Source organism: Terrapene carolina, unplaced genomic scaffold (genome assembly GCF_002925995.2).
Source record: "Terrapene carolina triunguis isolate 2854851 unplaced genomic scaffold, T_m_triunguis-2.0 Scaffold23, whole genome shotgun sequence".
Taxonomy (NCBI): domain Eukaryota; kingdom Metazoa; phylum Chordata; order Testudines; family Emydidae; genus Terrapene; species Terrapene triunguis.
In genome coordinates, this window is record NW_020664374.1 from 18,888,270 (window position 1) to 18,913,935 (window position 25,666).

Below are 25,666 nucleotides of genomic sequence, written 5' to 3' on the forward strand. Positions count from 1 at the left end.
CGAGAAGCCGCCGCCGTCACTCCGGGCCGCTCAGGGTCGGCCCAGCGGCGGGAGAGGGAGCGGCCCTCGCTGAAGGAGACTCGAGGGCAGGAGGCCGCTCGTGCCAGGCGCAGCCGCCCCCTCATGCGCAAGATGCTGCTGGCCGCGCTCTCCCGCGTGCTGCAGGGCCCGGCCGCCGCCGCTGCCGCGAGACCGGTGAGGGGCCGGGGGCGTCGCTGCCCGGGGAGCGGGCCCGGCCGCTGGGCCACCCGGGGAGGGTCAGAAGCGGAGCGTGGTTGTGAGTCTGGCCGGAGCAAACTGGGCCCGTGCGCCGGGCAGGGCCCCGGGACCGGGGTGGGGCCGCCCCTAGATGCGTCCTTTTGTCTGGCTACAAATAAAACTAAACTCCCCGCGCGACGTGCCCGCCCACTGCTGAAACCGGGGGGCTGATGTCACCCGCATTCCGGAGTCACTCCGCTTTTTAAAGACGTTTACAATGAGAACGCGAAGAATGGTGTGATTCAGCCTCTGCCTTCTATTATGTGAAGCGGGGGAGGGATCCCTGGCCCAGAAAGGGGCACTACTGAGGGCAGTGTCTGGGTACATGCTCCTACAGTGAGATTTTCTTTTATAAAATCAGATTGTTGAAGCTAGCAGAGGATGCCCCCTCCAGGGGCTCTCTTGCAGGTCCAGGCACAATTACCCTTTATACATGTACACAGCTATACATAGTAAATTGGAACACGGGTTTGGTTTATTTAGATTCACTACAAGTTGAAAATATCTCCTTGAGGTGACCTGCCATTTCCTACCTGTTTCTATTAGCTCTTGCTGCATCACTTTTTGTCTTACTTCCTAATTCAGGTCAGATCATCAGTGGGTGTAAATGGGTACTCTTTTACACTAGCTGAGTATCTGGTCCTCTGTCTCAGGCCTGATCTACATAGAAAATTATGTCAGTTTAACTGCTGGGTGAAAATCCACACCCTGGAGCAGTGTAGTTAAACCAACCTAAATCCCCAAGGTAGACAGTGCTAGGTTGAAGGACGAATTCTTCCACTGATCTAGCTATTGCCTCTCAGGGAGGTGGATTACCTGCACTAGTGGGAGAATCTCTCCTGTTGGTGTGAATAGTGTCTACACTGAAGCACTACAGCAGCGCAGTTGTGCTGCTGTAGCGTTTTAAGTGCAGACGAACTGTCAAACTCTTGCTTAACAATGCTCTTTTTCTGATTGCTTCCTGAATTCTCCCTACCATCACCACTTATTCTTATTGAGCATTTCAGACTCTCCTCATTCTGTCAGTTTCTGTATGTTCTTCCCAATTATTTTGTTACACACATCCCATCATGCTGCTGGTACATTTGGAATAGTCTCCCTCTTTTCATCTGCCAAATCTTGTTTCCTCCTTAGATCTTTCTTCAAAACTCACTTCCAGAGATCCTTTTTACCCTTTCAATATCAATCGCCAAGCCTTTCCTTATAACAGCTTGTCATGTCTTGTGTCTATCTTGATTAACTTACTTTGTAAATAGTTCAGGGCAGAATATGTCAATACAGGTTTGTAAAGTGCAGTATAAACGTACAGTGGTATGAATATTATCACATGAAATGCTATTAAAACCAGATAGTAGGAGCTGGTCCTGTGTTCTAGTGGCAGAGCAACAATCTTTTTTGGTTTTGGCTCACTAGGAGCTGGAAGGGTGTGCTGTTTAGTGACTTCCTATAGTTGAATGAAAAATGTTTTGTTTGTTTTTTGACAGGCTTTGCAGAGTGCTTTGTCCTACCCTACTTAGGTCAGTCCAACCTTTCCTTCACCCAACTTGGGAACTCTTGATAGTGAAGGGAAGTAAGGAGCAAAAGTGGGAGTGATCTTGAGGCACGGAGCGGGTTAAGGAGGGCAGGGAGTAGCTTGAGCTTCTTAAGGGCTTGTCTACACTGGCAATTTACAACGCTGCAACTTTCTCGCTCAGGGGTGTGAAAAAACACCCCCCTGAGCGCAGCAAGTTTCAGCGCTGTAAAGCGCCCGTGTAGACAGTGCACCAGTGCTGGAAGCTACACCCCTTGTGGAGGTGTGTTGGGGTTTTTTTTAGAGTGCTGGGAAGAGCTCCCTCCCAGCGCTCTGCCGCAACCACACAAGCCATGTTAAAGCACTGCCGCAGCAGCGCTTTAGCGTTGCCAGTGTAGACTAGCCCTAAGACTTCAATTGTCTTCAGTGCATCTTTTGCCAGATGTACTTAATGGAACAAGAATGTATGAGTTTAAATAGAATATCAATTTAAAACATCAGCAGAGTAATATGCAGAGCAGTTCAATACTGAATGGGTTAATGAAAGGTAAATATTTTGGGAAGGAAAAGGGGACTTAATGTTTTCCTGACTGTTAACCTCAGTGATCCTGGGTCTGGGGTCAGCCCACACTAATCTAGTGTAAAATTCCCTCTTCACTCTCTTCAGTTGTTTTTAGTGATAAAATAGCTAAACTTAAGGATTAAAATGAGAATAGGTGGTAGAGAGGGAAAGTTCAAAATGCTAACAAAAATGCTAATTTACAGATACTGTCAAAACATCCTACCACTGTATATATATATTTTTTACTTACTGTTGTTGCATGTGTCATCCTAAGGTTACTAAAGACCAGAGAATAAAATTATTATTTTTCAGTTTGTCTACTTTGTACATTTGACATAATTTTATACAAAGGAAGTTTCACTGTTTCCCATGTCTAGTCAGTTGTGTGTGCAAACTCAGAAAAATTGTGGAGGAGACCGACCTTTTTAAAAATTGATTAGATTTCATTTTGGTGGTGAGCTTTTAAAAATAACTTTTGAAGTGTTGACACCAAATAAGGGAGTGAACCACAGAAGACATTATTGAACTACTACTGTGTGAATTTACAGGATTTTTCATCTTGTGCTCTGTTCTTAAGCTGTATAACCCAGTGTCTAGTACTTGTGCAAATAAGTGTTATGATGTTAGCATATGTGGTCAAATTCTCTTAGTATGCTTTTGGAAAGAAAACTTTTAAAAACAGTTGCTAGGTGAGCTAAAGAGAGTCATTCAAAGATGGATTACGATCTGAAACAGATACGGATGTTCTCTAAATTAAGATTTCCCACTTTTCTTCTGTTCATATGATCTGAGAAGTGATCCCACTTCAAGTGTACTAACATGATTATGAAGACTGTTAGTGTGTATCTTTTTGATGTTTATTTGTATTTTGAGTATGGAATTTGTATGTCTCAGGAAGCATATAGTCAGACAATTCCCTAATCTTGTACTGGGCTGTTGAAATTTCAGATTATTTTAAGGAAAAGATGTCCCACGCTCAGTGAAATTGCTTTGTTTAATGAAGTTTTATATGAGCTTACATCTTAATGTTATAAGTTTTGATTCCTACCCTTCTTTCGCAACTCATTTCCGTATAAACAAGAGGCCCCCAGTGAGTGAGACACAACCCACCAACTTTGTGGTGTTGAAACTAATCAATGAGGACAATGACTTTTGAGTCTGTTCTCAGTGTGTCACTGACCCTCCTCAATATCACATGGGAAAAGAGCTTCCCCAGTGACTTCTTGCGCATGGATCTCATACTAGGTGGGAAAAGGCTGGCAAAGCCAGCTTGTGCAGCAGAGTGCTTTCCACTCAGTACAGACCTCTGAGGCTCGGTCTACACTAGGAACTTATGCTGGTATAACTGCGTCGCTCAGGAGTATGCATTTTCCACACCCCTGAGTGACATAGTTGTGCCGACCTAACTTCTGGTGTAGACAGCACTATGTTGATAGGGCTTCTCCCATTGACACAGCTGTCACTTCTTGGAGAGGTGGAGTACCTATGCCAGTTTAAAAAAAAAAAAAAAAAAAAAAAAAAGCTCTCCTGTTGGTGTAGGTAATGTCGTCACTAAGCGGTATGGCAGTGCAGCTAGAGCATGGTAAGTGTAGACAAGCCCTGAGAGCAATAGTGACTTTTGCTCACTCTTGCATGGTAGGGGCTAATTTGGAGAAGATTTTGGAAGAGAGGCTAAGAATTAATGGATCTGACTTTCATCTTCTCTACACTAGTTTTATACCCGTGTAACTGACTTTAGCAGAGTTAGTTCTGGTTAACAAGTGAAGGCAAATCAGAATCAGGCCTGCTGTATGGAGAGAGGACATGGGGTGGGAGGGGGATTGTCATGAGTAAGAGTTACTTTGACAAAGATGAGGATTTAGTGGGTTAAAAATAGAAAGTAAAAGTGGTTACTAATACCTAGTTCTAATATAGTATTTTTCTATCCAAAGATCTCAACGCACTTTACAAAAGGTAAATATAATTATCCTCATTTTACAGAAGAGGGAAACTGAGACATAGAGGTGAAGTGACTTGCCTAAGGTCATCCAGTAGGAACAGTGGGTGAGTGGGCAACATTCTGAGGAGAATAGTAATAGAGAAATTTTGTAAATGAAAATTGGCAAGTTTGAGGGCAGGGTAGGAATATAACAGGGACAAATGAGCTTAGTGAGCTATTACTCCCTCCTCCTTATTCCACACCACATTGTCTTATTCCATGTCTGGAAAGCACCAAACACACTTTTGAGCACTACACTAAAATGGTAGATTTTTCTGAATCAGGTTTGTGCTCCTGCTTGGTCTGCAGCCTGGACCAATGAGTTTTGTCTCTGCTGTTTAAACTTGCCAGGCTGATTGACCAATTATCAACTTCCAAGATTATGGCGTGAGGGCATGAGTAGAAGCAGAGAGAATTCTTTCAATTGTCAATTGCCTTTCCTTTTCCACCCACTCGATGTCTCTGTTGCAGCCCAATTCTTATGGGTTTTTTTTTCCATTCTCCTTTCATTGTGTATTCTTGTACACCCCACTGATCTTATGTTTGGGGGTTTTTTGCCTGTTGTTCCACTTTATGTTCAGTGTGCTTACAGCAAAATAAAATGTATTAAATTTAAGCTCCATGAAGCAGTTTAAAAAATTGATTTCTAGTAAATTTCATTTTGAGAAAACTCAAAAAACAAACCCCCAAACCGTTTATAAATTTTAGCTTTATAGACTGACAGTACAATGGCAGAGTGCTACCTCAGGAAGGGAGGAAAGCTCTCTTGCAAAAATCAAGAACTCTGCAGACGGGGAGGGAGCCTCTATTGAGAGGGAAAATGCCTTTAGGAGAATCTGTAAAGTAACTTTACCAATGAAGTGTTACATTATTTAATATTTGACAAACCTTTTTTTCCCCCTTCAGATTATACACTCAGTATTAAAGCAGGCTAGAACCAGGCTTTTAACTCTTATGGTGTCCTTCCATACTGCTGGCATTCGTTCTTGACAATACATGTTGTCACTGCTTTTGTGAAGATCATTTTAATCAAGAACTGAAAATTTAAATACATTTCAGGACACTTAAGATTATGAGACTATGTACCCCAATTTAAGCATTTATTAGCCTTTACTTTCAGAATGATAGTCCCTATAGATGGAAACTTCAGGATTTTACCCTGAACAACAGGGACTCTAATAAGTGAAAGGGCTATTTGTCATTTTTGTAACTGGAAGTAGCAGACTGCCCTTTCTGGAGCCATCCCCTCTGATGCAGCTCATTTGCCACCTGTGATCTTTAAGTCATAAAATCCAGGTGCTGCTAGCTAGCTCCTGAATCTACATTGAGGCACCCAATTGGAAATGGCCTGGGCTTTCTGGAGTGTTGCACATTTGAGTGCCCAAGCTAGTTCTATTGAGGTATCTTAATATAGAGTTAAAAACCTAATTTTAGGCTTCCAGGTTTGAAAATTTGGGGTTTGATTCTTTTTCCTGGATTTTGTTACTTACACTGGTGCAAAGTCAGAGTTAACATACTGCCAATCAAGAGTAGCACTTACATGCACTTCATAAGGTAATCTTTTACATCGACTTTGCACTCTATGTACACAGGTGTTAAATGACTTCATGAAGTCCAGAGCGGGGAAGATTCAAGCCATGAGGCCTTAAAGTATATCCATAAGCAAGAGAAATTAGTCTGTTGATTATTTTTTCCCTGAATTGCTTTATTACAGCTGTTGACTTTCTCTCTTTTGTTTCCTCCAATTGCTGCTACTTTAGGGAGCTGTTAGTGAGGTAAGGCACATCACTTCTGTAAAGGTTTGCTTTTAGCCAATTAAAATTATATATATACGTAATTTGCTTTACAAACTTGCTAGCCTTTTAATATAAACCTAAACTCCTTGCTCGTTTTTAACTTCACATATAAAATGGCTAGAGAGCACTGTTAGCATTGCTACATTTTACTAATTTAATCTAATTTTCAGAATTTTTCTTGAATATCTTTAATCTTAGTTGTTTTTTCTTTTAATCTGTTGCATTAAAGAAGGGTTAAAAGGATATTGGGGTTTTTAGGTTGCTTCAAAATGTTTGTAGTCTGAGGAAAGTCCTTCAGAGTCTAAAAGCGGAAGGTTAATTGTTTTTTGTTTTTAAATTTGTACTCAATTTCTGAGAAAGTAAAACAGAACAATCTTTCTTGTTAAGTATGAAAATAGTTCTGTTTTTCTGTCAGTTGATGCCAAGCAACAACCTAACAATAAGTATCCCAAATCACGGGTTACTGATATTAATTATCAAAGAGAGATGTTTACCAACCCTCAGGCCAAAACTTGAATTGTTACTAAAGAAAAATAATTGTGTGTCATCTGCTCCATTCAAAACACTGGGGGGGGGGGAACCCAAATGTAAATCAAAACAGGATGAAAGTGCAGCCTCTTCCCACAAGATTTTAAAGAATAAGTAATGAAGAGTGTAAAGAAGTCAGTGTCCTTTTAAATGTAGTGATGATATCAGTGAATTCAGTCATGTAATGTGGATTGTGCATGGTATGCCAAATTTTGGTGAATGTGGATGAAAAGTGATGGGCTGCGGGATGAAGGTTGAAAGATAATGGAGGAAGAAATGGGATCATATTTAGCTTGCTGATATTCTGTAGACTGGTAGTAACTTTGTAGTATGTTGAAATATAATGTGCTTGAGAGATGATACAATATATATAACAATGTATTATTTGTGTATAGACATTTATCTGTATATAATATAAAATTTTGTGTGTATACATTTTTCACAGTCCTGAGCAATGTACTAGGTCAGCCTAAGTTTTAGGTAGACCAGGCTTAGACTGCAGTTCACTCTGGTTTCTGGTCATTAATTGCGACCTTATTTTTAAATATGAACAATTTTGCACCCTGAGCACCACAGTTAGGTCGGCCTAACCCGTGGTGTAGATGTGGTGAGGTGAATGGAAGGATTCTTCCATCAGTGTAGCTACCACCTCTCAGAGAAGTGGATTAACTACATTGATTGAAAACCCTGTACGTTGATGTAGGAAGTGTCTACACCATGGTGCTGCTACAGTGTATTTCTGTAGTGTAGACACACCCCATGGACTCTTATTCCAAAGATGTACATGCAGTATTATGTACTGGCGTGTCTGTTTGCCCACTCCTGGATAAAATGTCTTACCTGCTCATATTAGGACAAACATTAGGATTATAAAATCACTTAAGCAATAGAATAAACTGCCAAGGTAACTTGTAGGATCACAATCGTAACAGACTAGTGACCGCCATCTGTAAGGACTTTATATTAAAAAAAAAAAAAAAAAAAAGTAAAATTGAAAAAAATCCTGTCAGTGTGGTATGGGAGGTGAACTACATGATGTGCTATATGACCCTTCAGGTGACCATATATGTCAGCAGCTTGGCTGAATGAGTTATTGGAACTGCTCTTTTATATAGCTAGATAGCATCTTGGGCTTTTGGAACCAAAGGTAAAATGTTGTATTCACTATGCTGTATAGACAGTGGATGGATGGATAATCCTGATGTCTGTATCGTGTGTGTGTGTCGGGGGGGGAGGGGGGGGGGTTCAGCTACATTATGTTGCAACATAACCATCATTTATGAGAGTTACAAAGGAGTGTTGAGTGTGGACAAAGGAGTGTTGGGTGTGGAATAGCCCTCTAATCCATGCACACTTTATTTTAAAATGTGCTGCCTGTTCTGTTACATTTCCTTCTTGAAGCTTTCTGTGTCTTAGGTCCCTTGCCCTTATGTTTTCACACTGTTTCCAAGATATGACTTTGCTTTTCTGGCTCCATCTATGCTAGTCTTTGTTCCTCAACTATCTGCTCCTATCATTACCTTTCTAAAGTGGGTCTGGGTTGTCTCCAGAAGTGAATAATTTTAAATCCCGCCAAGTCATGGGGACTGGTCTAGGGTAGCTGTTAACTTGAAATGGTTAGAGCAGCCTAAATTTCAGAAAACTAGTATTTTTCTTGCTATTCTAATATAGGTGAAATTCACCCCTATGCAAAGGGCCAGGACAGAGCCTATGTCCCACTCAAGCTGTTGTCTCACAGGGTAAATTTCATACAAAAAGACAGCTGCCCTTTGATTTTGATGCTCTTGATTCTTTCAGGGTCTTAAGAACTGTTCAGAATCCTTATCTGTTTCCATTATTACTTAATAATTGATCACGATTGCGAGCTTAAGATGACACCCAATCTTCTGTGTAAAAAAACTCTAAAAATCAAGTTAGAAAAGGAGTTCTAATATGTAGGGGGTGGGGTACAAGTTAAAATCCAAACTACTCTCTAGTACTATGGGAAGATAAACATAATTTGTGAGTTAAACACTTTCCATTAGTATCTGGAAGTACTGTATGTGCTACATGTTTAAATGGCTGGGGAAATGTTCTTTTTTTCTTGGGATTGTTGTTGACTTCTAAATTTAAATAACATGTATTGCTTTTTTTGTAGGTTTCCCGTGTGGTGGTGGCATCTCGTAACTATGCAGACTTCGCAAGTGAGGCTACATTTGATATTAAGGTAAGGAAGTTGAATATTTCATTTTTGAGAATTAGAATTAAATAGAAGTGTTGTTGTAGATATTACTACTGTGGATTTCTCTGTAAGAAAAGACATAATTTCTGAATGTTCAGAACCACACATTTCTATATCTATCTGCACCTGGCAGGAGTTCAGATAACACCTGATATTCCCTCAGTGCATGAAAAAAAGTCAAGTTACGAGGCAAGAGTAAAAATTGTTGCTGTTTGGGATATTTGAAATGCTAATGTAAGATTCTGAGGTAACTAAAAAACAAAAAATAGCATAAATTATTGAGATGGAAAAACTGAAATATCGTGAATTTAGGACTGGAAGGGACTTCCTGAGTCCTGGAGCCCAGTCCCCTGATGTTCAGGCAACCCTCTCATATAATCTTGTTCATAAACACATCAAGCTCTATCTTAAAATTAGGGAGGCTGTTTACCCCCACTAACCCTATTGGAAGGCAGTTCCAGAACCTTACTCCTCTGATGGCTAGAAACTTTCTAATTTCCAGTCTATATTCATAACTAGTTTATACCCGTTTATTGTTGTGCTAGCTTTGTCCTTTAGCTTAAATTGCCCTTGAGACATGTACTAAGCATCTGCACAGACTCATGAGGATGAAGGTCTCCTGTATTTATACACAGCATGCCAGCGGGCATTGGACTGACCGGGCCCTTAGTAGTACACAATACCATTGTTCATCTCTTGGCCCTATCAGTTTGTTTGTGTGTGTATGTATGTGTGTGTGTATATATATATATATATTGTGATAGATACTGTGGTGAGACTTCAGCATCACCTCACAACAGGGCGGTGAAGCAATCAGGCAGAGAGGAACTACCTCCCCAGCTACTAGCTTCAAACATGTAGCCATTGTCAGGTCCAAGAAAAAACAATGAGGAACCATCAAATCAAAGGGAAATGGCTTGAAACTGAAAAGAAAATCAGTCTTTGAAAACTAAGAAAGGAGGGAGTTTTCCCCACTTTGAATATCTATTGTGAGTAGTGATTGAGGGGGGGGGAAAGGCAAACCATTTTAAAATGGAAGTGGTTTGAATTGAAGAGCATCCAGAACTTGGGGGACAGTCTCAAGGCAGGAGGCTATCAGTGAATACTGGCATAAGCGTGAACTCTGTGGGTGCTCCAGCCCTGGAGCACCCACGGAAAAAAAATAGCGGGTGATTAGCACCCACTGACAGCCAGCTCTGTCCCCTCCCGCCTGCCAATCAACTCCTCTCCCTCCCTCCCAGTACCTTCTGCCTGCCACGATCAGCTGTTCCAGCAGAGCCTGGGCGGAAAGGGGCGGCTGGGGGGTGGGGCCTTGGGGAAAAGGGTGGAGTGAGGGTGGGGCACTGCCGGGGCAAGGAGGAAGCCGGTGCATGTGAATACTGGATCCCCCTTATAGTTAAGGGGTAAGCTGGGAAACTTTTAAGGAAATATGTAATTCTTATTAGAAAAGGGATTTTATCCAATAGGAAAGTGCAAAGCCTGTGGTTGTCTGTTTATTTTCATACCAAGCAGGTCTCTGTTGTGCAAACTGTGTGGAGTGTGTGTTCCAAAATAAACTGGTATCTGGGGGACTGGCTTCATGTCTTCAGGGGTCACGGATCAGATGTGAAAAATCCAAGTATCTGGTAGTTAAGAACTTGGGACAGACATATTCAGGGAGACTTGGGACTGGAAGGGCTGGCATCACTCTGCAAAGAGTAATTGGGCTGGTCAGAGCTAGGGTGAAACCGTATGCTTGTGGGCTGGCTGCTGGTGTTGGAGATCTGAACCATGGCTGCACAGCACCAAGGCATCCAAAGGGCAGGCAGTAGCTTGGTCTGGGTGGACCCCAAAATGTCACACCATAGCAGAAGCCATGGGTTCCATATCCTAAACATGCAGCCTTTCCCTCAGGTCTGTGTGGAATCTGGGGAACATGCAAGAGGGAATGGGGCATCCTCTGTAATTGTTTGATTTGCTGCAGCCCCTGGAGACTGTTTCCTATGCCGCTAGCTACCCCAGGAAGGAGAGGTTGTTCTGGAGCACAGAGAGGGGAAAACAGTTTCAGTTACTTCAGACTCCATCTGAGATAATTTATGCTCACTTCCTGTTCAGGTTTTGGGAAGTATCCACTTCCCACTCATCCAGACTGGTGGGAGCAGAACCACACAGAATCTTCCTGCATGGTATAAGGGTGGGGGAGGGCAGTATGTTGCAAAGGTGACGCCCCTTTTAGCAGGCAAAGAGAGATCCTGTACAAAAGGCCCTCTGTGTGCTGGTGTATAGAATAAGACCTGGTCCTATTGTGATGGGGTCCCCGGGGTGCATCCTGGACTGTGGGACCGCTGAGCCCTCAAACCCACCAACCTGGCTTGCCTCCCACACTGTGATGCTGATGTCAAGCTACAAACCTCTGACAGGCACTGCACTTACACAGCCATCCACAGGCAGGGACACACCCAACTGAGTTACATGAGTGATCTCCCAGCCACACATGAACCAGCAATAGAGAGGCTCCAGCCAATCCCCCCCCCAGCTTCACAGCCTTGCACCCCAGAACTATACCATCTTGCACTGGTCAGAAGCCTGACCAGTGTAAGTTCATTACTTAGTTCACCACTTCTTCATAGGAAAGTGAACATGCACCAGCCTTTGTGACCTGAGCAGATTTCCCAAGCACTTTAGACAAACTCACTGGTAAGGATAAAACATTAACTTAAGTTTATTCACTTATAATAACTACAGAAAAATAGATTTTAAGTGGTAGGCATAAAGCAGATAGTTACCTTAAGAAATAAAAATAGAAACATGCATTCTAAATCCTAAACTTATAAAATGATATCTCTCAAGGCATACTTTGTACAAAACATCATAATATCACAGTGGTGAATATGGCGGTTCCAGGGTGCTACTTTGAGGTACAGAGTGTCAAACCTATGTTGCTAGCCATTATGGTTTTTAAGATTGTCTTTGGAATGTGACTTGTGAAGCAGTGCTGTCTTCCTGAGTCTGCAGGTAGAATAGTTGGGTCAACTTCTTCCTGGTGTAAGCCCACTGGTGTCAGTGGATTGGCACTGGAGATGAAACTGCTCTAATAGCTGTGGGGTACAAAATGCTGCCATCCTCTTAATGGAGCATTAACTCTGAAGTGTAACAAAGACTGTGTAACTATCACCACTATTAATTATTTTACAGCTGACCCCTTTAACAAACATTCTGATCATCATGATCTTGTGGGGAGAACTTGAGTACATTACCACCACTTCCCTATCTGACCCCAGATAGCAGTGTGACCCCTTCCTCCACAGAAAGACAGCCATGTAAAAGGATCAGACTTTTTTTTTCTGTCCTTTGATAGGGCACAGACAAAGTAGACTGGCCTGCTAAAAAGGAATACTCCTACTAAAGGACTGGGTATCTAAGTTCCCTCTAAGCTGCGTGGCCGCGCAGCTGGCTTTAAAGGGCCCTGCAGGTGCACAGCCACAGGAGCCTGGAGAGGAGAGAGGTAGAGGCTGGGCAGGGAAGGGAAGGGAGCAAGTTGAGGTGTGCAGGGCTGCCGGTGGGGAGAGGAGCTTCTCCCCCAGCCCCGGAGCTGCTGCGGGTGGGGAGATGGCTAGGGGGAGTCCTCTCCTCCCGCCGCTGCCCTGGGGCAGCCTGCACCCCAAAACCCTCATCCACAGCCCCACCCCAGAGCCCACACCCTAATCATCTGCCCCAGCTCTGAGCCCCCTCCCACACCTCAAACCCCTCATCACCGGCCCCACCCCAGAGCCCGCATCCCCAGCCAGAGCCCTCACCCCCCTGCACCCCAAACCCAACTCTCTTCCCCAGCCCTGAGCCCCCTCCTGCACTCCAAACCCCTCATCCCTGGCCCCACCCCAGAGCTTCAACTCAGCTCATCTAGTATTTGTCTAATTTTACAACAGGCTACATAAAAAGCACTAGCGAAGTCAGTACAAACTAAATTTCATACAGACAATGACTGGTTTATACTGCTTTATATACTGAACACTGAAATGCAAGTACAATTTTTATATTCCAGTTGATTTATTTTATAATTACATGGTAGTAATGAGAAAGTAAGTAATTTTTCAGTAATAGTGTTCAGTGACACTTTTGTATTTTTATGTCTAAGTTTGTAAGCAAGTAGTTTTTAAGTGAAGTGAAACTTGGGAATATGCAAGACAAATCAGACTCCTGAAACGGGTACAGTAGTCTGGAAAAGTTTGAGAACCACTGGTTTAGACATAAATATTCAGGTTTTACTGTTCAAAAACTATCTGGAACTTGAACATAAATTTAAAATATTGGATTTTTAGTGCTGAGATGCCAAACAGGAACATGTACCTTATTGAAATACCTCCTTGACCGTTTCTTTAGAAATGCGATCTCCATCGTCTGGAAGAGGGCCCTCCTGTCACAGCAGTGCTGACTCGGGAGGAGGGACTCCATTACTACAGGACTATGCAGACCATTCGGCGCATGGAACTGAAGTCAGACCAGCTGTATAAACAGAAGATTATTCGTGGCTTCTGCCACTTATATGATGGTCAGGTGAGTGACAGGTCCAGAGAGTTCATAAAGTGTGGATTCTGTGTGTGTTGCATTATTTAATGTAGGGGTTTGAATGAAGAGGGAGCTAAGTTTAGATATACTAAGATATTTTCCATATATCAGTGGAAAATATCTTAGTCTTAAAGCATAGCTGGATCACGGACACCCCTTCTCTTTCAACATATATATAAACCAAAACTTGGTCTATTTTTCCTTATTTAAAAAGGCAGACCAAAAAAACCCCCCTCTTTAGATCATATGTGCCCCAGCTAATGAGGTAGGAGGATCATCTGCCTGTAGTTTCCTCAGGGCAACAGCAGCGAGGAAGAAAGCAGGAAGCTGCTGAAGATGGGCACAGGGAACCAGCATCTGCAATGTTCTGTTTAGAGCTAATGTGGAGGTGTAGGCAGGGCTGGGGTTGCCGGCTTCCTTCACATCAAGCTTCCCAGATGTCCTTTGGGAAGGCTGGGGCAAAAAACCTTTGGCCTCTAAAATAGCATCTGCCAGCAGGGAAAGAACTTTAGGGATGTCTGTGGCCTAGTTTTGCTGCCTGTCCTTTTTCCCCCTTTTTGGGGGTGTGGTGCAAAATCCCCTCTTCTGTGAGATGGCTGGTGATACTTGTCTCCCCCACTCGCTGGTCATGGGGAATGGAAAGGTCAGTCATGGTGAGCATCGGAAGAGCGGTGCTTAAGTGGTTGAACACAGGCAATGACAGTGGTCTGCAAGCTTTCCTAGTTTCTCACCTTCCTTCACCTAATCATCAATCTCCTCCTATGCTGGTTTTGATTATTTTGGAGCTGCAGACTGTTGTAGTCCAGTGACTCTCAAAGGACCTAGCTCCAGCCCCATATGTCAGGCATATGTCTCCTTTGAGGTGCAGGGCTCATTGCTACATGTCTTCTAAGTATGGATGGGGACCGTGGCCCCCAGCCTCAAGAGCTGGCTAGAGGAGTCTCATGTTTTGTCCCCTATTGTCAGACTTATTTTTCCTTTGCAACAGGAAGCGTGCTGTGTTGGACTCGAAGCTGCCATAAATCCAACAGATCACTTGATAACAGCATACCGGGCTCATGGCTATGCCTACACACGCGGAACTGCTGTCCGAGAGATCCTTGCTGAGCTTACAGGTTCATGTTGAATAAATAATAAAGATAAATGGGGATCCAGGCACTGTTGTACTTAGCTTGCATCAGAATTTCCAGATAACATCTAAACCAGTGATACTCAGACTGAGGCTTGCGAGCTGCAAGTGGCTCTTTAATGTGTCTCCGGTGGCTCTTTGCAGCACATGATATTAAAACACTGTGTGATTTAATTATTAACCAATCAAGATGCTTTTACTATGTTATTAACCAATTGTAGTTGATAAAATAATAATACTTAGTCATTTTGCTCTAAGAATAATATATATAAAAAACTAAATATTTCCCGTCATACTGTTTAAATATAAATATATATAGTACTATAGTAAATGAAACCGTGAATTTACACTGCTGTGGCTCTTTTGGGTAATGTTGATCATTAATGTGGCTCCTGAACCACTGAGGTCTGAGTATCGCTGATCTAAACTGACTATGACATGCTAAATAAATTGGGACATGGGATGTCACACAGTAATATGGTAAAGTAAATCATCAGTATTCTGTGACCTCTCCTGATGCCTCACAATAAAGTCACAAAGTAACTTTAATACTCAGATACTTCTCATGACTTGGAGTAAGTAATACAAAATGCTATTCCTTTCAGTTAACACCACTTCTGAAAGCTTTGCTTGATATCATAGACTCTGTCTACATGAGCATTATCTAGAAGCATGTCTTGCTACAGTAGCTTTATTATTATTTGTGCTATAGGTCCCATCTAAACTATGCTTTTGATGGACCTTATTTATTCATGATAGGGGCTTGACACTCTCCAGTTTTGCAGTTTGGATGGTTCTGACCCTGAGCTATACTACTGTCTGGGTCTTTACTGGAGCTGTAGCACAGCATGGCTTCATCTGTAATGCACAACTGCATTGTGCAGAGATGACCTGGTTACTCGAGGGTACTCTTGTTATGGTAATTGCTACAGTGAAGCTGAGATGATAGATTAGACTGGTCAGGAAAATCCAGGTTAGAACCTTTCTCTCAGGAACCATATTCACCCAAGCTTGTGACTAACAGTGTTTCTCTGCTATAACTTACAGCATGTATCAGAGGTATTGGGGGGGGGGGGGGGGGGGGGGGGAGTGTTGTCTGAACAAAAGTAGGATCTGCTTCCTTGTTAGAAAATACTAAGATGTTATAGAATGATGGGACTCTTCCAGTAGATGTTTGTTTTCATTTCTCTCGCTAATCTCATTTCGTGTTTACTTTAATGCTAGTTGTAATTGTTGTACTGTTTTCTTCTGTTCTCCATCTGTTTGTAGCTACCTGCTGTGTCCTGTCAGATACTTATAATGTAACCTCTTTTCATTATATGCCTACACCTTTCAGGTCGAAAAGGAGGATGTGCTAAGGGAAAAGGAGGATCAATGCACATGTATGCCCACAACTTCTATGGTGGCAATGGCATTGTTGGTGCTCAGGTACTATGATACAGTATGCAAATGTCTAGCATTTTAAAATCAAATTAAATCTCACTTAGGTTCTGTGCCAGCATCACCTTTCTTGCTATGGGTCTGCCTACAGCAATCATTGCTATACGTGGCCATACTCTAAATTGGTTTCCACTTAATTCTTTACAAACCAAAACATATAGCTGAGATTAAACTATTGATATTATTTAATGTTATGTGAAAACTAGAGTTTAGATTGTAACAGGAATCAAATCTTATGGAAATGAGTTAACAGCCTTTGTAGCTATACTTTTAATTATTAATTGCATACATTTACAAAAGTTAATTTTTATAGTTCACAGCTGTCTGTCTCCAACTGTTCCAAATGTTGCTCTAAAAATATCAGTTTGACTTGTTAAATCTGTTTTTATAATTCACTGTAGGTTCCCCTTGGAGCTGGGATTGCCTTGGCCTGTAAGTACTTTGGCAAAGATGAGATCTGTTTGACTTTATATGGAGATGGTGCTGCCAATCAAGTAAGCTTTCTTGATTTAAATGTGTATAGTAAGAGTAGTCCTATGTATGCCCTATTGACATTCATTTCAGTCACTTTGTGACTTGTATGTAGAAGTCAGTAAGTTTGGCAGTTGTGATGAAGGGAGGGTTTTATAATGTGGACAGTTGTCCACTGGTAACTGGTTAAGAGCCAGACTTATGTCATATAGATTGCTGAGCAGTTGTCAGATAACTTTTGGTCACTATCAGGCTGCTGCTCTGTCTAATCACTCTACATACTTTAGGCATTGACACTGATGGAATTATAGAAATATTTTAGAGCTTGGAAAATTTAGGTTTGGAAAGTTTATAAATTAGGGGATTAGGCTTGCTTTCCAAAGGTAGATCTGAAAGACAAGAGAAGTGGTGGTGGTGGAAGTCTTCACCCTAGTGGTTCTTCACATACCAGAAGTGCAAAGGATCCTGGAATTCTTACCAGGGTCTTGAACATGCTTGGGAGCACATCTTTCACTTAAACTTATTGCTAGTAGGTGCCTTCTTATCATTTTGAAGCGCCATATTCCCCACCACTCCCCGCATTTGGAGCTCTCTTCCCCTCCAGGAAGCTGTGAGGGAGTGGGGCTGGGTCTTCACTATTCTAGCCCTGTCTCAGCCTGCAAGTGCTGTGGGGAGATGTCTTTGCGTACTCTGGACCTGCCCTATGAACAGCTCTCAGTGCGTGCCTCTGCTGTTGCTCATGGCTTTCCTAAGTAGGAGAAGCATGACGTTGACGTGATTCTTGAGTTTCTCTGCTGTCCAGAGTTCTCAAGTGCAGCACTCAAACTGACTCATGGTGTTAATTTCATTCTGACGTCACTCTGTTGGTGCTTGGAAATCTCCATGAGCAGTAGCAGACACAATAGACCTGTCTTCCTGAAGACCTGGGGTGGGGAATAGCACCTCATCAGCTTGTATTTGATTCTAGGGTGACCAGCTGTCCCAATTTTCTAGAGACAGTCCCGATTTCTGGGTCTTTTTCTTATACAGGCTCCTATTACCTCCCACCCCTGTCCCGATTTTTCACACTTGCTGTCTGGTCACCCTATTTGATTCACATATGAAAGGTTATTTACTACTGACGGCATTCTGCGCCAAAATATTAAAAATTCTGTGTAAAGTATTTTAAAATTCTGCATATTTTGTCTAATAAATGTGGAGGCTCCATCATGGCATTGGGGAGCACAGGCCACTGGCTGCACAGAGGTAGGAGATCACTGTGCAGCTCCCCTCCAAGGACACGGACTGAGTGGTGAGGCTGCACCCAGCCCTGACACAGCGCAAGGACCGGGCCTGCCCCAGAAACACCGCAGAGCCCTGCCCCTCCATGCCAGGTGCACTAGATGTGGGCAGGCAGGATCCAAGTGCGGAGGGGCTTAGTGTATGGGGGATCCAGGTGTGGGTTGAGAGGGTTCTGTGTGGGGCAATCTGGGTGCAGGCAGCTCAGTGGGGGATCCAGGTGCAGGGAGGATCTGGATGCACAGGGGCTTGTTTGGGGGGGTTCTGGGTGCAACAATAATGGGACTCTGCAGGGGGGTCCAGGTGAAGGTGGTTGGGGCTCGGTAGGATGGGGATCTGGGTGTGGGTGGCTCGTTGAGGTGGTCCGGGTGCAGGGGGGAGTGAGGCTAGGATGACCAGACAGCAAGTGTGAAAAATCGGGACAGGAGGTGGAGGGTAATAGGTACCTATATAAGAAAAAGCCCCCAAAATTGGGACCATCCCTATAAAATCAGGACATCTGGTCACCCTAAGTGAGGCTCAGCAGGAGGGTCTGAGTATGAGGGGCTGTGGCTGCACAGGGGTGGGCAGTTGGGGGAGCAGTTCCCTGTACAGCGATCCCTCCCTCTGCAGCTGCGGAGTGATGGGTGTAGGAAGCGGGGTGAGGAAGGAGTTTGCAGAGCTTCCTACAGCTGGGAGAGAAATCTGGGGGTGGGTCTGATACAGCCCCGGATGCCATGCAGGGGAAGTCCCGTCCCCCCGTCACAGGGTAGGAGCCACCAGCCAGGTCTTCCCCAGTCCCACCCCTTGCCCCACAGTGATTTACCTCTTTGCTGGCTGCCCTGGGCACCCAAAACATACTGCTTTTGTGGCTTCCCTTTGCTTCCCCATCAGAAAGTCATTTTTCTGTGAGGAAGCAAAGAAATCTACAGGGGAACATAAATTCTGTGCATGCGCAGTGGCGCAGAATTCCCCCCGGAGAAGGTTATTTTACCAATAAGGGCTAGAAACTTAACTATAGCAACTTCTACAGAAATCTGTGCTTTAAATCTCCTCTCCCCACAGCTATGGAAGCCATCCCAGATTCCACTAGCAAATGGAATTCTCAAGTGATGACCTTTTCCGAGACCTCTACTTGCATAGAGTAGATGATACAACAGTGTTGTTAGAACTTTATTTATTTAACTGAAGTAGAACTGTAGCATGTTACATGTGTAGTCCAACATTGCTTTTATTAATGTAATTTTCAAATTTTCTATTGAAAATATTTTAGTGTTGTGAACTCTTTGGTGCACCAGTTTATCCTGAATGTTGCTATCTAGGGGTTACGGATACTACTTTTTAATGGGAGAGTATTTTATTACATACAGGTTAAGATGAAAAGTAGATCTTCAACCCTATGATTTTCTTCTTTCAAGACTGAACTGACTCAGAATTTGAGTTCACTATCCAAGTCAAATACTAGCCAGACTTTTGGGGGAAGTGAAAGAACCCCTGTAGGCCTTGATACTTAAAATTTTAAGAATCCAAAGAGGAACCCAACTTACATGTTACTGTTTTTCTTCCAGGGTCAGATATTTGAAACATATAATATGGCAGCCTTATGGAAGCTGCCATGCATTTTCATCTGTGAGAACAACAGGTATGGAATGGGTACTTCAGTAGAGAGAGCTGCAGCCAGCACTGACTACTACAAAAGAGGAGACTACATTCCAGGGATAAGAGTGAGAACAGTTTCCATCTTTTCCGTATTTATAATGGAGCAGCTTGTTAGAGATGATGAATTCATACTGAATCTATGAGAATACTTAAATTGATTGTTCACCCTCTGAAGTCTGTTCCGCTCTGATCTAATTAAAAAGCTTTTCTGTTAACAGGTGGATGGTATGGATATTCTCTGTGTGAGAGAGGCAACAAAGTTTGCAGCTGAACACTGTAGATCTGGAAAAGTAAGTTACTCAATATCAGTCCTTTACCATGGATAAGGTAATTATTTTGTGCTATATTGTTCTCACATACAAAATCTCATACCAAGCCAGTACTCTGTAGTTAAATTATTTTTGAAATTCTCTTTTTCTCAATTAAGGAAAGTTTCAGTATCAAACATTTATTTATATAATATTTATTTGACCAAATTTTTCTCTATCAGTTTTACAAAAATGGACAGTCTAAATACCTTTTACCAATATTAATTGACTTAAGTAAAAAGATCATATTAAAACTGAAAAGCATGTATTTTCATACATTTTATGTCTTCTGCTGAGAGGATTTCTGAGTATGCTTTAAACATTTTATTTACCAATTAAAAGGTGGGGGAAAGAGTAATAATCCTGCTGTATTTGCAACAAATATAAAATAACCAAAGTAAATCTTTGTGAGATCATGTAGGAAGAGTAAAACTGTAAAAAGAAGGCGTATACAGTAATTTGCACTAACTCGGACATGATATAAAATGACAATGAAGATCTTCTGTATTGGAGTGTTTGTTCCACTTCATCTACAACTTTAGAACCATTTATGAAGTGGATGAATTTATTTTTGACACTAGAAGTGTACTGGGATGAAAGAAGCACAAGAGACCTAATCAGTACTGGTAGAGCAAGATCAACTCTATTACAATCTTGAAAGGGAAGGACAATTTTATGCAACTGAAACTTGCTGAATAGTGGTGGACTGACATCTGAAGCTCTGGAGCTATGCTGTTTAAACACATGAGAACAAGCTGCCAAGTGAAGTTATTGAATTGCCTTCACAAAACATATATCCAAGGTTCTTGAAACCCATCTAGGAATAGTTTCAGGATAATGAAATATTTCTTGTCCATGTTGCAAGAGATCATGTGTAAAGCAAAGAGTGAGCTTGGAAAGGTGGTTTAGGGGAGCACTGGTGTTGTCTCATTCAAACACAAAATGAGTAGCTGAGGCGAGTGGGTAATGCCTGGATCTGTAGAATATGATATTGTTGCTCTTTAGGCTTTTGAAAACAACCATAAACTTTATTTTTTCAGGGTCCTATGCTGATGGAGTTACAGACCTATCGTTATCATGGACACAGTATGAGTGACCCTGGAATAAGGTACAGTAAAAAGGATTGTGTGAACTTACTCTATTGGGTAATCTACACACAAGGTCTAGTGAGTGGTAGAAAAGATGGTAGTAATGTTTCCCTCTTTCTCTCTGTACCTGCACACTCAGAATCAAAAAATTCATGCCACTGACAAAAATATAGAAATGTGGGTACCTTGCTGAAATCCATCTTTAGGCATGTAAAAAAAATTAAGGTTGAAATCTTGCTTATGAGAATCAATTTGGCCACTCATATCCCCTTGCCCAATAACACATCACCAACCACTAATGCTATACTGTATCTCTTAATAGGTTTATGTGGCACACATCACAGTAATGTCTGACTTAATATATCTCTCAGTTGCTTTAACTCATAATATTTCAAAGTGGCATAAGTCCCAATGTTAGATATATTTTTTCAAAGATTTTACATTCAGTAAGACCTTGTTTATTCTGTACCAACAAATTCCTTTTTCCACTATTTATGTAAGCTTTAACTGAAGAACGGCTTGCTTTTAAACCTCTCTGGTGCGTGCTTTCAATGAAAGTGTTGAATGTCCTTTGGTAGAGAAATTAAAGTAACAGTATTAGAATTTTTCATTCCAAATTAAATCTTAGTATTTTGAGTAGTTTTCACCCTTAGCGCACTAGCTCTACTCCAAGTGTTTTTAAACACATTGGGGACTGATCACTGTGCTAGAGTTTCCGTGTGGATTCTGTATTTCAGGAAGGATATTTTCTAGCTGCTGGAAAACAAGGTCAGGTGATGAGAATTTCTAGGAGGAGGTGGTCCTGTTACACCATTCCCTCTGAAGGCTGGCTGTCAATTTCTTCAGTGATCAAACAATTTTTTGATTCACAGCTGAGTATAAGAGCAGGATTCTGTTTCTCCTTGTGCTTCATCTTTAAGATTTTTTTTTTTAACTGAGTTCTAACGAGTTACACCTGTGTGATCTAAGGGCATGTCTACACTTACCAGTAGATTGGCACTGCTGCAGTGAGTGTCTATTTAGCGGGTCTGGTGAAGACATGCTAAATTGATGGGAGAGCACTCTTCCATCAGTTTGTGTATGCCACCTCCCTGAGAAGCGTAAGGGAAGTTGATGGGAGACACTCTCCCGTTGACACAGGGCAGTGGAGCCACTGCGATAAGTGGATCTAACTACGTCAACTTCAGTTACATTATTCACGTAACTGAAGTTATGTAAGTTAGGTTTATTTACCGCGGTAGTGTAGACCAGCCCTCAGAGAGCATAACTTGAAAATAATGGAGTTGCACGTGTATCAGTGGGGGATTAGTTTTCCTGCAGATGGTTTTTGTTGGTTGTTATGTGAGAAAAGGAAAGACTCTGAACCCAGTTTAGGGGGCCAGTGAAGACAGTTGGAAATTTTTTTGCAAACAAACTGAGCACTAAGTCTGAATTTTCAGAAAGTTCTGTTTAACTTGAAAAGGGAAGTAATGGAAGCCTATAAGTGCAGTCACTTAAACCTAGAGGAGAGATGACACTGTAGGGAGCAGTCCTCTAGTGGCTAGGACATGAGATGGCTTTAAGTATTTTTCATTTCTAACTGTAGGCATTTGTCTTAAAAATACAAGTATACTTAAATCCCCCATCATCTGACAGAGACGAATTCATTAACACATCCCTTGTGAGATAGAGAAATATCCCTTTTAGAGAGAGTAAGTCACTTGCCCAATCACACACAGTCTAGCAGAGTGGGAGTTGGATCCAGATCTCCCACCACAATCATTGCATTAGCCTTCACACCAAGAATTACTTTTTTCACCTTTATTTCAGTGGTAAATTAACTGTGTTCATTAAAATTCTTGCTATGTGTCAATGGGTAATCACAACTCTCATGTCTGGGTGGTAGTATGCGGAACTTATATAATGCATGTCTTTCCTTGACTCCCATAGCTATCGTACTAGGGAAGAAATTCAAGAAGTCAGAAGCAAAAGTGACCCTATTACTCTGCTGAAGGACAGAATGGTTAACAACAGTCTTTCTAGTGTTGAGGAATTGAAGGTATTAAGTGATATTTTTCAGACTACTCTCGGTGATAACCTATTAAGGCATAAATGAGCAGCCTGTGAAAGAACAATACATTATAGTAAGTGGCCCTGTGATGGTGCTGCCAATAGTTCCCCCCCAGCCTGCTATTGGTAAGAAATGAACAACAGAATTTAGGGCAGTATTTCCCCTTGCAAACGTTTAAGTGAGTGACAGCTCTTGGAGGGGAAGAGCTTTGTCACCTGGGAATTGTATTTTAAAATACGTACTACTTGGTGCATTTAAAAACTTTTTTTTTTTTTTTTTAAATTAGGCTATTTTGAAAGCCCCAGGGATAAATCGCTGCTACTAGAGATTAACTCCAAAGATGTCATCCCCATTCCCTTTCAGTTTGGTGGTGGCAGGTCCCAGAAAGTCCTCTCTAACATCTCCACCCAAGTGTCTCAAATATTATGCTACAGCTGTGTTAAACTCTTTCTGCGCTTCTTTTCAGTTTCTGCTGTTTATCGAGATAAGATTTTTCTTCTTTGAATTGGCTAAACAAATCTGGAAAGAGGCACGGGCCAGTTAAAAAGATGAAAGCTTTAACATCTTAATTTGTAACCACAACTGAAAAAGAGGAAATGTAGAATATGCATGTTATTAATTACAGCTGTAGCTCTTTTCCTTTAAGTTGTGTGTAGGTTTGAGTCTACAAAATAGAAGCACTTAAAGTTCTGTTCTTTATTAGAAATGGAACTACTGTATTTGTTTTAGAAATTGTCATGCAAAATTGTAACAATGGAATGCCACTATTTGATCATAGTGCTTCCATGTAAAAAGTAAATGGGATCAGCCAGATATACATGCTTTCATTTTCTGCCTGGTTCATACAAAGGTGGTTATATTTTACCTTCTGAAGGCAATTTGTGTATAAGAGCTCTTTCCTTATTCTGGTCCCAATCCCAGCCTTTGGAATGTGAGCATATGCCAACTCTGAGGTGTTCCATCAGTGCCTTATAAATTTCATGATGAGGGAGTTATTTTGTTTTTAAATTGTGTCCTTTAAATAGGCCTGGAAAGATTAAATGTTGATAACCATCCATTTAACCACACACAATTTAAAAAAAATTGGAAAAAAAAATTTCCATTGAAATTTACAGAAAGGCAAAGTTAAGAAAAATGCTGCTTAAGAATTTACTTATTTAGGGATATTTACTTTATATATTTTGATACGAGATTCAAAAAGTTAAAACTTTGTCTTTAAATAATTGTCTGACCACAACTCTGAAAATTTAAATGGGGGGGGGGAAGCTTAATCATTGATATTGTACAGTGCGCTTTAAAAAAAATTTTCTGCCAAGCTCATCTTGTGAATCTACTACTAATCATACTAAACAAGTCACTGGAACATAATTAGTGGTAATTCTAGAGAAAAGTTAGACTTCTGGTAGTTTATTAATTCTCAGTGTCCTGCATGTGATTAATGACTGCAGTACAGTCATTTGGTGCTGTGGGGAGGAGTTAGTTGCTGGAGTTCACTAACCCCTCAGGAAATGACTTCTTATTCCCTGCTTGAGTGTTTTGTATGCTTAACTAACAGGTAAAGTTTGCAGAAGATCTCTCCATATGTGTCTGGCAGTCAGCAGCTGTAATGGAAAGGGATAGCGTGATCATGATCCCTATGGAAGGACAAGATGACTAAAGTGACCTTTGGGCTTGAAGTTTAATTTTAGCCTATTAGGCATTTGAGGCTCCCATTTTTGCACTATGGCCAAATCTTGCAGTTCTTAATCAGGCAAATACAGTTCCTATTGAATGCCACTAGAAGTTTGCCTGAATATGGATCTTCTGATGTAACCCTATCTCACTCGGCATTAGTTGCTGAAAGGAGAAAATCCAGCAATGGGCAGTAACTATTCCATCTGCCACCCCCTTTTATACAAACAGACCAACATTTGTTTTAAGATTGCTTTCTCTGTCACAACCTCACTTGTCTTCTGTGTTTTAGGAGATTGATGTTGAAGTAAGGAAGGAAATTGAGGAGGCGGCTCAGTTTGCTACCACTGATCCAGAACCACCATTGGAAGAATTAGGCAATCATATCTACAAAAATGAGCCACCCTTTGAAGTACGTGGCCCGAGTCAGTGGATCAAATACAAGTCTGTTGGCTAAAATGAATGCAATTTACTCCAGCAGCCTGTTACATTGTGGCCTTCTTGTGGGGGAGATTAAATTTTGTATTCGTTGTAAGAACGAACTGTTCATATTTAAGGTTGTTTATTTGGAAGAGTAAAATTGCTTTCAGCGAAGGACAGCTAAACATTATGTAGACAAATGCACGTACCCATTGATAAGGAGCTGAATTAGGATAAAGCAGTGGTTATTTAAATTGCTATAAATTTGCTTCAGTGGGTGGTTTTGGATTGCTTTACTTATGAAAGTTACTCCTCTAAATGTTTTGAATAAAAATCATGTTATGTACAGTATATAAATATATTAAGTGTCACAGTAAAGTGGTCTAACATGCCTTTTTGCTTTGCGTATGAGATCAGGCCCCAACTCTTTCAATAAGAGAAATAAGGATTTACTTTGGAATTCAGAAGTTTATAGAACTTGAAGATGGGACTAACACTATACAAATCAGTGTTTATGATTTTGTTAAATTGGTTTTGCTGCTTAAGGAAATGAAACTCTAGTCAGAGAGAGCAAACATTTCAATATTTAATATAAAAAAATTATCCAGAAGTTCTAGGTGCCCTTGTAACCATATACATTTCCCCATCTAATATACATTTGGCTGATACTTATTAATCAGTGCACATGATAGCAGAACTGTAAAACTAAACTAAAAAATCCAATGTATCTAAAATTAAAATGCATTTTAAATACAAGACTGTTCAACAAATAGAC

The 25,666-nt window shown here is 41.5% G+C and overlaps 1 protein-coding gene across 2 annotated transcripts; it reads left to right on the forward strand.

Moving 5' to 3' along the window:
* The first annotated feature begins 32 nt into the window (after positions 1-32).
* On the forward strand, positions 33-25,283 carry LOC112108244 (pyruvate dehydrogenase E1 component subunit alpha, mitochondrial). 2 transcript variants are annotated; one of them, XM_024202290.3, is made up of 12 exons: positions 33-195; positions 6,069-6,083; positions 8,770-8,838; positions 13,213-13,386; positions 14,387-14,513; positions 15,864-15,955; positions 16,369-16,461; positions 19,264-19,419; positions 19,573-19,644; positions 20,703-20,770; positions 22,680-22,788; positions 24,764-25,283. In XM_024202290.3, the coding sequence occupies exons 1-12, from the start codon at positions 124-126 to the stop codon at positions 24,926-24,928; spliced, it is 1,212 nt and encodes a 403-aa protein (XP_024058058.1). In that variant the 5' UTR covers positions 33-123; the 3' UTR covers positions 24,929-25,283. The 2 variants fall into 2 exon arrangements, with proteins under 2 accessions (XP_024058058.1, XP_024058059.1); XM_024202291.3 differs by lacking the exon at positions 6,069-6,083.
* Positions 25,284-25,666: the final 383 nt, after the last annotated feature.